At 40.7% G+C, this 14,096-nt stretch overlaps 1 protein-coding gene across 3 annotated transcripts in view; it reads left to right on the top strand.

The window, feature by feature from the left end:
- MYO7A (myosin VIIA) overlaps positions 1-14,096 on the top strand; it is a 305,890-nt gene that overhangs the window by 262,667 nt on the left and 29,127 nt on the right. For all 3 annotated transcript variants that reach the window (XM_073612854.1, XM_073612852.1, XM_073612851.1), the window contains 3 exons: positions 6,976-7,133; positions 9,204-9,357; positions 12,983-13,138. In XM_073612854.1, the coding sequence (XP_073468955.1) occupies positions 6,976-7,133; positions 9,204-9,357; positions 12,983-13,138 (468 nt within the window). The remainder of the gene's footprint in view (positions 1-6,975; positions 7,134-9,203; positions 9,358-12,982; positions 13,139-14,096) is intronic.

The following is a 14,096-nucleotide window of genomic DNA, read 5'->3' as shown; positions in this document are numbered from 1 at the left end:
ATGTCTGTAAGGAGGAAATGTTTCATTATTAGTTTTTTATTTGCATCCAACAAGGTCCACGGATGTTCAAGCCTTGGTAGAACTTTAAATTAGGGCATTGGTCATTTTAGGATGTCTCCATATTGTTTAGAAAGAGCCAAGTTGAGCAAGCATAAATGGAGTTGGCATCAGATGATCAGATCAAGCAAACCAGTTTTTCCATTTTCCATTTTGCTCTCTTGGTTTTGGCAGCTGATGCTCTTCTTTCCCTCCTTTTCTTTGCACAGACTGAGCTGAACATTATTAATTTTATGGCAGTGTCGAACATTTCAGGGAATAGCCCAGCCATTCTCAACCAGGGTTCCATGGAACTCTAAGGTTCCTCCAGAAGTTGCTATTGGTTCCTTGAGCTGTGGCTGATTGACCTCCCAATTGATGGTGCTTATATAGTTCCAAGGTCAATACCACTTGGTAAAGCCAATTGCATGAAGCCAATGATCTTTTTAGCTATCTGTAAGGGTTACATCCTGACCACCACTGTAATGGTTACATTCTTCCCACTTTGTTCACCACCAATAAATTGGTTTTATCAAGAGTTCCCAGAGACCTGAAAATTAAGTAAAGCACTTTTCCGATGGTATGGCCCCATTAAAATGGCCTGCGTCAGATTTCAGATTGGCCTGCTGCCAATTTCAGTAGCTTTAGCAACATGTGTGGCAGATTCCATTAGTTCTTAAAAGTGCCAATTTTACAAAATTGTGCTATGGCTACACTAAATTCAAAAAGATACCTCCAGTTCATAGACAATGATACTGAGTTGGCGTACATAGATAGGCAGAGTACCTGTCTCTGTATGCTGCTGTGTAGAAGAGCAGCATGTTTGCTGCCACTACCCCCTCCCTTCTCCGCCTTTCATTGATGGTCAAGGATGCTGTTGGCTTCACATTCAACAGGCTCCTACCAACCAGTGCCACTGACAGTGGGCGAAGCCGATGGAGAAACTAGACCTTAGTCCATATCGGGTCTGCTCTTTCGTTGTGATTGACAGCAGGCCATAGGTAGATTCTATAGCCAATAGCAGGCTGTATACTGGCTAAGGAATCTTCCCACTGCCTGCTGTCAATCACAAGGAGAGCGGACCTGATGGGAAAATAGTGTCTTTGAATCCCTATTAAGTTCCATCCACCTGGCTACAAAGCTCCTCATCCGCTGAAGTGTCTGGGGGATCAAGTGCCTTCTGAGCACCTCCTCGTGCTCTGCTTAACTCAAGTTCATCTACCTGTTTTGAACAGGTAGATGAATCTATCTCCGGCACTGATATTTGTCCTGCAGAGGCACAATGGAAATTTAAAGCATGTCACAGACACCTTTTATGTGTAGCGCCCTCCTAGGTAGGTGCTAGAGTGAGTGTACATCATTTTTAGGTTTCTCTGCTTAACAGGGAGACAGCTAGGCAAATGTATATGCTGTCTGGTTAACAGAGAGCTATGATTGATTGGTAGACTCTGTTTAGTGTGCTATGGTGCTGCTCATGCTGTCTTAAAAGTTTCACACTGGTCTTGTAGCTATGGGATGTACTGGACAGTGAGAGGAAAGCTTGCAGATGAGAGCATGGATGTCTATACAGCCCTCGTCAATCAGAAGGGGATGTACCCCAAGGCATGCTGGGTCACTGTATTTATATCTGAAGAGCATATTGGCTTGGGGTCTTCCTCTGGAGAGAGAGGTCCAGGAAGGGAGGGGCTGCTGCCCCTCCTCAGCGCAGGCTGCCATGCCGCCTCAAGTGGGTAACCTGAGGGCCTGAAACACTGAAACTGCAATCAATGGTTCTTGTGAGAGCTGACTGAGGGAGGATGTCCACGTATCCTGTCTGGTACTGCTGAAGAAGGCTTTCTTTGGTGCTTCAGGAGCCTTGTGAGTGCAGACCCCTACAGGGGATTCCTAGGACTTCTGCTGCTAGATCCCCCTCTGGGTGCTAGAATTCAGCTGCTGGGTGCAGGCCAAAGGGGACACTCGCTAGTGCTTTATAGAGGTAAAGTTCACTCAATTCCTTCTGCTACAAAGGGACTTGTTCATACCGTACAGCTGCTGTATGGTCCTACAGATAATCCACTACACAGTTCTATTAAGAGGGTTGTCCTAGCTCGGAATAGTTAATTTGGAGTATCCTACTAATTCCCTTCTTTTATCCAAATTCTCCGAATTAAACATAAAAGCAAATCCCCTAGACTGGTCATTGGAGGATTGGAGGTAATGATCGGAAAAGTGTGTGCACTTGGCTGTGTGAAAATACCCTGTGACTGGCTGTGGACCAGTTAGTGGGAGGCTCGGGCACCAAGATTCAAGCGGGGGGGGGGGACTAGCTATACATATGTATTCCCCAGTATAAATGTTGTGAAGTGCAGATGTTTGGGTGAATTAAAGTCAATGCAAACCAAAATATATAAATTTTATTAGTGTAAAAGCTACATTTTAGTATCTAGTGGATAAAATGCCAAAGGCATTTGGAAATATTCCTTCCATTTAATCTCCTGTAGAGATACCACTTTAGAAACAGTAGATCTGATTGTGAAGATCTACTGACTCAGAACAAGCCTACAGCCAGTGCAATTCAAGGAAAGATAGAACTCCTGAGCTGCATGAAAATTCCAGTTCAGTGACTCTGAATGTACCAACATAACAGGAATTTTCAAAGATTAGTTTTCCCACTGGGGAGATTTCTCCTAACTTTCTCTCGGAACAGGATGTGATGGAAAATTTTTCCAATGTGAATACAGACTGCACAAAAACATTTTTATCAGTATGCCGGGAAGGGTCAGAGCCTCTTTCTTGTTATAATGACTATCTATGCCTTGGTGTCCCAGTGACAAAGGATCCTCATCTTTCTTGTCTGACTGGGGTAGATTTAATAAAACCGGGGCACTCAGAATCTGGTGCAGTTGTTCATGGTAGCCAATCAGCTTCTAACTTCAGCTTGTTCAATTAGGCTTCGGCAATAAAACCTGGAAGGTGATTGGTTTCTATGCAGTAGGGAGCGTGATTTTTCAACATGTGCAATTCGTTTAGTTCCGAATTAGTTTTTTAACGAATTTTGACTAATTCGTTAATTCCGAAATCTCAAAATTTCCAAATTTTTCAATTCCCGAATTTCCGAAAAATTCAAAATTTCGAAAAAATTCAAAATTTCGTAAATTCGGAATTCGGAAATTCGAAATTTCAGAAATTGGAAAATTTCGGAAATTCAAAAGTTCGGAAATTCGGAAGTTCGGAAATTCGGAAGTTCGGAAATTCGGAAATTCGGAAATTCAGAAGTTCGGAAGTTCGGAAATTCGGAAATTTGAAAATCCGAAAATAAGAATGAAAATCTGAAAATTCAAAAGAATGAAAATCCAAAAATTTGAAAACTCGAAAATCTGAAATAACTAACTAATAATAACTATTAAATTATAGGTATTGGAATTTCCTTTCAAATTTGGCTGTTCGTGAACGTAACGAGTACAAATTTATCCGAAGTTACGAATAATCTGAAATAACGAATGACGTATCTAAAAGAATGGAACTTAACGATCTAATAAAAATAAAAAACAATAATAATAATAAAACTTTTTTATTACTATTATTTATTATTCATTTGTTCCATTACATTTGTTTAGATGCGGCATTCGTTATTTCGGATAATTCGTAACTTCAGATAAATTTGTATTCGTTACGTTCACAAACAGCCATATTTGAAAAGAAATTCCAATACCTATAATTTAACAGTTAGTTATTATTAGTTATTATTTCGAATTTTACTGATTTTCTTTCTTTTTTTCAGATTTTCAAATTTTCGGATTTTTTAATTTTTGAATTTTCGAATTTCGGAAATTCGGAATTCGAAATTCGAAAATTCAGAAATTTGAAATTCTGAAATTTTGAAATTCTAAAATTTGAAAGTTCGGAAATCCGAAAATTTGAAGATTTGGAAATTCGAAAATCCGAATTTTCGGATTTTCGAATTTCTGAATTTCGAATTCCGAATTTTTGAATTTCCAAAAAAACGAATGAAATGAAAACTAACAAATTTTTTGTCAGTGCACATGTCTACTGATTTTGCACTCTCCAGCTTTAGTAAATAAATCCCACTGTGACAGTATTTGAAAATAAGGGGAAATCTCTCAAATAACAGTGAAAACATTACGGACATATCCAAAACTGAAAAAATGAACTTTGGCAGAAGTTGGGTTTCCATGCACTAGTAGGATAGGAAAGACATCAACTCACAGGGAGAACAAACTTTATGCAGATACTGTCACTTGAACCCAGGTGTACTAAACACTCTGCTACTGTACTAAACGCAGGGCTGGATTTATACTTTGTGTTATGGCAATACAGGTGGAGTGGAGCCATCCTGGGTGGGCCAGCGCCAATGAATGCAATTAAAATAAAAGTATAGAAGTCGCGAGCCCAGTTTGGAAGGCATCAGGTTCTGTGAATCTAAAATTACTAGCAGTCGGCAACATTTTTTAGTATGTTGTCCATGTAGATGACTCTCCTCATAGCCTACACAACCTTGTTAGAAATCTAGCCCTGGCATACACTAGCAGAATTTCATTTGAAACTTTTCATTTTAAAGCGGAGTTCCACACAAAAATGGAACTTCCGCTTTTCGGAACCCTCCCACCCTCTGGTGTCACATTTGGCACCTTTTAGGGGGGACGGGGGTGCAGATACCTGTCAAAGACAGGTATTTGCACCCACTTCCGGCACAGACTCCCATGGGAGTCTATGCCTCTTCCCGTCCCGACCGCGCTGTCTGCTGGGAACACACAGCTCCCAGCAGAGAGCGGGGACCACTAGGGACGCGCAGCGCGACTCGCGCATGCGCAGTAGGGAACCGGGAAGTGAAGCCGCAACGCTTCACTTCCTGATCCCCTCACCTAGGATGGCGGCAGCAGCTGCCGAGAACCGAGCGGGTTCTCGGCGTCCCCTGCCGACATCGCTGGACTCCGGGACAGGTAAGTGGCCATGTATTAAAAGTCAGCAGCTGCAGTATTTGTAGCTGCTGGCTTTTAATATTTTTTTTTTTTTGGCGGTGTGGGTGAACCCCCGCTTTAAGAATGTTAGTTTGATTTTATAATCATTCATTAGTCATGATGATGTTCATTTTTGATCACAGTGATGAGAAATTCGAAGAAGCAGGATGAAAATTTTTTCTCAAAGAAATGAATTTTTAATAGTGTATGTGGTTTACATTTAGGAAAGTCCATTCACTACAAAATTGAATTTTAAAAGCACATTCAATATTGAACTACCTTCGAGCAACTCTTGTCAAGTCATCAAATGTAAAGAGAATTTTTGTACGAATGTTTTTTACCTGATTTCTTAACCACTTGCCGACCGCCGCACGCCGATATACGTCGGCACAATGGCAGCGGTGGGCAAATGGGCCTTCCCTATACGACCACTTTTAATTGGCGGGGCTAGCGGGCGCACGCCGATCGTGTCCCGGAGCCGTAGAACGGGGAGATGCCTATGTAAACAAGGCAGTTCCCCGTTCTGCCTAGGGACATGACAGAGATCACTACTCCCTGTCATCGGGAGCAGTGATCGATGTCATGTGAGTTGAAGCCCATCCCCCCCACAGTTAGAATAACACCATAGGACAGTGTTTCTCAACTCCAGTCCTCAAGGTGCCCCGACAGGTCATGTTTTCAGGCTTTCCATTATTTTCCATTATTTTGTACAGGTCATTTGATCAGTTTCACTGCCTTGGTAATTACCACAGCCGTTTCATCTGAGGGAAATCCTGAAAACATGACCTGATGGGGCGCCTTGAGGACTGGAGTTGAGAAACACTGCCCTAAGACACACTTAACCCCTTGATCGCCCCCTAGTGGTTAACCCCTTCCCTGCCAGTGTAATTTATACGGTAATCAGTGCATTTTTATAGCACTGATCGCTGTATAAATAACAATGGTCCCAAAGCGTCCGATGTGTCCGCCATAATGTCGCAGTCACCATAAAAATCGCAGATGGCCGGCATTACTAATAAAAAAAAAAATAATAAAAATGCCATAAAACTATCCCCTATTTTGTAGACGCTATAACTTTTGCGCAAACCAATCAATATACGCTTATTGCGATTTTTTTTTTTTTTTTACCATGTGGAAGAATACATATGTATGTTTTTTTTATATATTTTTGGGGGATATTTATTATAGCAAAAACTAAAAAATATTCCTTTTTTTTCAAAATTGTCGCTTTTTTTTTGTTTATATCGCTAAAAATTAAAACTGCAGAGGCAATCAAATACCACAAAAAGAAAGCACTACTTGAGGGAAAAAAAGGACGTCAATTTTGTTTGGGTGCAACGTTGCACGACCGTGCAATTGTCATTTAAAGCGACACAGTGCCAAATCGCAAAAAGTGCTCTAGTCAGGAAGGGGGTAAATTCTTCCTGGCCTGAAGTAGTTAATATGTAACAGTATATAGCCAGCTTAAAGTAGAACTATAGACAAAACTTTTTCATTCTTTATTTTGGAGGGTTAAAAACCCTGTTAGATTTGTTTTCGCCATCTGTGTTCCATTTTTGAGATTTCCCTTCACTTCTTGTCTGATAGCCAAACAGGAAGTGAGAGGAAATCCCTGCAAATTAGAGGAATCCCTTGGGGACCTCCAGGTTACCAGAACTAGTTTACCCGTTGGAAGATTTCCCCTCTAACACATTTCTGGGGACAACCCAAAATTTGGGATTTTCTTTTATTTTCACTTTCAATGATAATGGTAAACGGGACAAATAGAGAGGGTGAATCTCCTTATTGGAAGCCCGAGCAGCAATAAAAACGGACAGGTGTTCTAAACCCTCTCCACTCCAACCAAAACTTAAAAAAAAGTTTTTTGCCTTTAGTTATACTTTTTTTTTTTAGACATGTGGAAGTGTAAAAAGTCACTTTTAGACATGTTTTAGCCTGCAAGCTTTCTATGCATCTAATAACTTTCATCTTCTGTAATTAGGCCGCCTCCAAAACATACACTGAGCCGCGTCATGATCACCAAAAACCGAGGAAAAGACAAGCTGTGGTGCTACACCCGAGAACCAATCAAACAAGGCCTTCTAAGGAAAGTGCTGATAAGCGATGAGATGTCTCAGGAGGCCTGCATGTCATTTATCGATATCCTTTCATGGAAAACCAGTTACCATATTTTATTGGGTGGGACCTGCACATATCATACATCTATGGAGTCCAGTTTTTATATTATAAAAATGTTTCCAGCTACAAAGATCTCAGTTAATCCAGAGAAGTAATGCAATATGTTTTACATTAACTGTCCACTTAGAACTGAGATCTCAATTAGGCCTGCCATACACAGTGCAAATTTCTTTCCTGCAACCAGACAGTGCTGACAGGGAAATCAGCAATTGTCTTCTCCAGGCGAAGCCCGCCTGCTATTGCAGCCGCTAGCGATGATCGCAAAATAATCCGGCAGGCCGGTTGTACCCAAGTTGATCGATCAACTTGATACATTCAGCCCTCCCATTAATGGTTTGAATGTTGGCCAGTTTCTGCAGAACCAACTAAGATTCGAACCGTGTATGGCCGGCCTTAGTGGTGAGAGCTGGCTGGTTGAAATAACACTTGGTTTTCAAGAGGTGGGTCCTCCTCTCTAGAGTTGCCAACTCTGCCTTTTTTCATGCGGTATGAGCCTCATACTGCTACATTTTAGAAATAATGAGATCTTAAAGTAGGCTTGTGTTTTGCACGTGCAAGCGATAGGTTGACTTGCCTGCCCCCCTTCTCCTCAATGTTTATATGCACCTTCAGTTTACCTGCTGGTTCCTGAAACATATAGGGAGTGAGTGCTAGCATTCGTTCAAAACTAAAATGTGTGGCCAGATGGTCCATTTATTTTTTTTTCACAGCAAGGTTGGTCTTTATTTAAAAAAAGGGAGAAAAAAAACAAATACAATACATAGTATTTTGAGATTGAATAAACGTAGTCATAGATAAACAAGGAACGTAATCGTGTACACTCACATCGTGGTATACATCATATCCTATACAATACAGTTGACATACTTGACATTTAAGGTCTATTATCAATAGAAAAATAGGAGGGTAAGGAGGGGGAGGGGAAGGGGAGGGGAAGGGGCGCAGGGGAGACAATCCACCCGGGCACCACCCATATTTGGAATCACCCACAAAGACCTCTGGAACTAAGGGTCAGCAACATAAGTGGGAACCGTCCATGGCTTCCAAATCCGGTCAAACTTCCGGGGACACCCTCTACTCATGTAAGTTAGCTTATATAACGGTAAAACTGCATTAACTGAGTCCTCCCATGATCTCACCGTGGGAGGTCTATGTGAGGTCCACTTCAGCAAAATTTGTTTTTTTGCATAGAATAGCAACAGTGAAATCAATATCTTGGTGTATCTGGGTCTCTGTTCATCATCCTGAATACCCAACAGCGCCAGCTCCGGTGTCACCGGGATATCCAGCAGATGGTCCATTTATGTTCCGTTCACACTAGTGCAATTTCAGATGCAACTTGAGTCGCACAACATGACAATGGAAATCAAATTGTTTTCAGTGGTACCCATTCACATCAATACAACACAGCATGGATTTCGGCACTATTGAATATGCAAACCACTTCACAGTAGCATCAAAGTAGCTTCCAAGTTGCATCCATGTTGCAGTGAGTAACATCCCCAAATTGTACTATAAATCTGGTGGGACTAGCAGTCAAAGGCAACGGCACCTTAGATCAAGGGTCTTCAAACTATGGCGCTCCAGTTGTTCAAGAACTACAATTCCCATCATGCCTAGCCATGTCTATGAATGTCAGAGCTTTACAATGCCTCATGGGATGTGTAGTTCCGGAACAGCTGGAGGGCCGTAGTTTGAGGATCCCTGCCTTAGATGATCTCCCATAACAGACATACAGCTGTAAGGTTTAAGGCATAGGGGCTGCCTAGGCAGAAGAAGTGCCCTGCAGAATTTAAACAAAATATATTTTTCAGGGTCCAATTTTTAAAGTCACCCAGCTTGTTACTTGGCAATGCCGATGGATAGGTTGTATGAGAGATTGACATGACTAGCATTAATGTTCTGGGAAGCTGCAGGTGGGGAGTTGCTAACATCAGACTGTACGAACACACAGGGATTACTGATGCTAATGTCTTAACACAAACATGATGAAATAATTATACCTTACAATCCTTGACTGGTATTGTGCACCTATGTTAAAGTATATGGGAGACTACCCATCCAAGCGTATGCGAACAGTCAACGAGCTGACAGATCAGATCTTTGAAGGTGCCTTAAAAGCAGAACCACTGAAAGATGAGATCTTTTGTCAGATACTAAAGCAGCTCACCGAAAACCACATCAAGTAAGTTACCAGATTCAGGGACCATGAAATTCCCAGAGCTGAGGTTTCAACTGAAGTAAAAGAGAGCTTGTCTTAAGAAAATTACAGGGATTTGCCATAGCTGAACATGGTTTAAGAATACTAGTAGCATTCTGAATTCTACATGACAGTAGCTTGGCTGTAATGTAGAGCCATGGACTGTTCTGATGTCCCTGGAATAAGTATGCATAACCAGAATTCGGACTTCACTAGCTGCACACTCGTCCCAAGTTTGTGTCTCAGAAATAAACCAGAAAACCAGCATGACAGACAGGTAACTCATTTTCATCATGAGAGTCCAGCAGTGGCTGTCTAAGTGTTTCTCTCCTGAGTCGTCAGCTTATTTAAATTCAGGCGCCCATCTTTAGGCGAGACCCTTTGAACCAAAATGCACATTCCCTATTTATTGCATGGTGGGTACACGCTTCCTATTCAGAACTATGTACGATTGTTAATACCACAAGCAAAAAGATAAAAGTAAATCTAAATTTTCCAGCTGATGATCTGATGTTTGGGGGGTAGCTGCTTTTACTCCAAACACAATAAGATTGCTGCTTAGTTGAACTGCAGTCATTTATATAATATCTTAGTGTGATAATGGACGGTAAGCTCCTAAAGTCTCAAAATACAGTCAGTAGACAGGTTAGCCAGAATGACAGGTGTTGAGATATCAGCTTGCCTTTAAACCCCTCCTGATTCTCTGGGCAACTTGATTATTGCTTGGAGTACACTTAAGTTTACCACTTATTGTTTGTCCATGATAAAGGAACAAGTTAGTTCCTTCTTACACAGGAATCCTCCTTTCCCTAGCGAAGCCCTTATGGTCAAGCTGAAACTGGGTAATACATCTTCATACAGTAACACTAGTATGATTTCCTTGGGCTTCGAAAGTTCAGTAGCCCATAGTGGATAATCAAAAACATCTGTTTATTATAGCTTGCTGCATTTGCCTATTGTTGCTCTTTACATCACTCAGAAATATAGACCTAGCTGTAGCCAGTTATAGCCCTGTTCCCATATTTGTGCTCCTACATCACTTAATACTAACGTAAAAGATAGGCCTGGATTTGTGGAAAGGCTACAAAAATCTTGGACTACAGTTAGCAGAAAGAATACATAATCCTTGACAGTTGGAAAGAGGCCTACACTAGGAAAATGGTTACAAAACCCTTGGCTTACACTAGGAAAAAAAGTCTACAAGAACCTAGGCTTACACTTAGGAAAAAGGGTACAAAAACCTTGGCCTACACTAGAAAAAAAAAAAAAAAAATAAAAGGTTTATAGCGTCTCGGTCTACACTAGGAAAAAGTCTACAAGAACCTTAGCCTACACTAGGAAAAAAAGACTACATGAACCTTGCCCTACACTAGGAAAACGGTTACAAAAACCTTGGCCTACCCTAGCAAAAAAAACTACAAGAACTTTGTTTATACTAGGAATAAAGTCTACAAGAACCTTGGCTTAGACTAGGAAAATAGTCTACAAGGCCTTAGCCTTACACTAGGAAAAAGGGTACAAAAACCTTGGTCTTCACTAGCAAAAAACTACAAGAATCTTGGCCCATGCTGAGGCAGCAGCAAACTTTGTATATGTGTACAGTGAAACCTCGGATTGCGAGTAACGCGGTTAACGAGCGTTTCGCAATACGAGCACTGTATTTTTAAAAATCGTAACTCTGTTTGCGAGGGTTGTCTCGCAAAGTGGTGTACAGTACTGCTTTTGGCCTGAGGTGGGGGGGCGCCGGAGCCCAGCAGAGTCGAACATCACGTTCGGAAATGCACGGAAAAGCCCGAGTACACAAGGCTGACCTCGGCAAATCTCGGGTAGGAAGTCTTTCCGAGGTTTGCCGAAGTCAGCTGAAGTGTCCTCGGGCCTTTTCGGCCGTTTCCAAGGCTCTCCAGCGCCCCCCCGCCTCTGGACGCATGCGGTATTGCATCCCATTGAAGTCAATGCGGAACAAATTTTTTTTCGTTTCCATTGACTTCAATGGGAAAACTCGCTTTGATATGCGAGTACTTTGGCTTACGAGCATACTCCTGGAACAGATTATGCTTGTAATCCGAGGTTCCACTGTATAATAAACACAAATTATTGGTTGCTTTTATATTTGTACATCTTTAAGAATCAAGTTGCTCTATGGTAACGATTGCTTGAATATAAGAATTTTAAAGGGAAATTAAATGTACAATGGTAAAGCTAATAGTACTTTGTCACATTCAGGTGAACTTGTTCTGTAACATTGAACAATGAAGATGTTTCACCAGTAATCTATGTGACCTCTGCTAAACAAAACTTCTATAAAAATGATGAAATTTTGTTTCCAAAATAAAATAAGCTGGAAAAAAGAAAAAAACTGCTATAAAATTCTTCATACAAAAAGAAAATTATTTTCACCAGACTACAGATAGCAGAAAGAATACATAATCCTTGGCCTACACTATCAAAAAAGGCTACTTGAACCATGGTTTCCACCCGCAAAGAGGCTACAAGCCCTATGGTCTACTGTTGGAAAGAGGCCTAAACTAGGAAAATGGTTACAAAAACCTTGGCCTACAATAGGAAAAAAGTCTACAAGAACCTTGGCTTACACTAAGAAAATAGTCTACCAAATAGTCTTCAAGAACCTAGGCTTACACTAGGAAAAAGGGTACAAAAACCTTGGCCTACACTAGCAAAAAAAATTAAAAAAGGTTTGTAGCATTTCGGTCTACATTAGGAAAAAGTTTATAAGAACCTTGGCCTACACTAGGAAAAAGTCTATAAGAACCTTGGCCTACACTAGGAAGAAAATGCTACATGAATCTTGGTCTACACTAGAAAAATGGTTACAAAAACCTTGGCCTACACTAGCAAAAAAACTGCAAGAACCTTGTTTACACTAGGAATAAAGTCTACAAGAACCTTGGCCTACACTAGGAAAAAGGGTACAAAAACCTTGGCCTACACTAACAAAAAACTACAACAACCTTGGCCCATGCTGAGGCAGCAGCAAACTTTGTATATGTGTATAATAAACACAAATTATTGGTTACTTTTATATTTGTACATCTTTAAAATTCATATAGTCAGATGACAAACAGAATCAAGATGTACGGTAAGTTTACCTCTCTATGGTAACGATTGCTTGAATATAAGAATTTTAAAGGGAAATTGAATGTACAATGGTAAAGCTAGTAGTAGTTTGTCACATTCAGGTGAACTTGTTCTGTAACATTGAAGATTGAAGATGTTTCACCAGTAATCTACATGACCTCTGCTGAACAAAACTTCTATAAAAATGATGACATTTTTTTTCCAAAAAAAAAAAAGGTGGAAAAAAGAAAAAAAACTGCTTTAAAATTCTTCCAACAAAAAAAAAAATATTTTCACCGGACTACAGATAGCAGAAAGAATACATAATCCTTGGACTACACTTTTAAAAAAAGGCTACTTGAACCCTGGTTTCGACCAGCAAAGAGGCTACAAGCCCTATGGTCTACAGTTGGAAAGAGGCCAAAAAGACAATTATTTTCACTGTGCTATTTATATTTCTGTATCAAATAATACTACAGTTATCTGCATTTTTTCAAGCTGTGTCCCAAATCTTCTATTTCTGTCTGTATTCCAGATACAGCGAGGAGAAGGGATGGGAGCTGCTGTGGTTAGCCACTGGGCTCTTCCCGCCCAGCAATATTCTTCTCCCCCATGTGCAGAGATTCATCCAGTCCCGCAAGCAGCACGTCCTGGCCGCAGACTGCATGCACAGGCTTCAGAGAGCCATCCGGTATGAAAATATTCCATAAAACTAGTATCAGAGGATGACAGTGTCAGGAGTAAAAAATATACAAAGCGATAAGCTATACATTCTATGAAACATAAAAATGCAGCTCTCAAAATAATTATTATAGTCGGTGTTCATATATCAATGTGACTGAAGTATATTAATCATATTATCCATAAAAAAGTCAGTCGGTCAACTGTGTCCATCTGCAGCAATGTCATTTCAGGACCCTTTGGGTCCAGAGACCACAAATTTTAGCTGCAGCTAGGGGGCATCTAGGAACCCTTAACTACCGAGTTTGAAGTTCGGGGGACCTATGGCTGAAAATGGGCACAGTGAGGCTGCAAATGGTCATTGTTGACCCTCTTCTCCACTTACAGTAGCTGCGCATTTCTCACCCTAGGCTTATACTCGAGTCAATAAGTTTTCCCATTTTTTTTGTAAAATTAGGTGCCTCGGCTTATATTTGGGTCGACTTATACTCGAGTATATATGGTACCGTAAGTTTACGATTTTGTATTGGAACACATTCATAGCTGCCTTAGGCCACAGGTTGGACACTTCTGCATTATTGGAATGCAGAAGTGTCTGCTCTGGGCACTGAAGTCTGGTTGAGAAAGTAGGAAAAGCTGACATGTTTTCTAATGTCCTAGCCCTTGATATGCATAATTGTTCCAGGACAATAGCACTAAAAGCCAGCATTTGTTTAAGAGATCAACAATGACAGCCTACATATTTACATTACATATTTACATAGTAGGCGAGGTTGAAAAAAGACACAAGTCCATCAAGTCCAACCTATGTGTGTGATTTTATGTCAGTATTACATTGTATATCCCTGTATGTTGTGGTCATTCAGGTGCTTATCTAATAGTTTTTTTTTAAATTATCAATGCTCCCCGCTTAAACCACTGCCTGTGGAAGAGAATTCCACATCCTTACCGCTCTTACAGTAAAGAAC

The sequence above is a fragment of the Aquarana catesbeiana genome, linkage group LG02, assembly GCF_042186555.1.
Source record: "Aquarana catesbeiana isolate 2022-GZ linkage group LG02, ASM4218655v1, whole genome shotgun sequence".
Lineage (NCBI taxonomy): Eukaryota > Metazoa > Chordata > Amphibia > Anura > Ranidae > Aquarana > Aquarana catesbeiana.
Note: the sequence above shows the minus strand (reverse complement) of the source record. Positions and strands in the feature narration are given on the sequence as shown.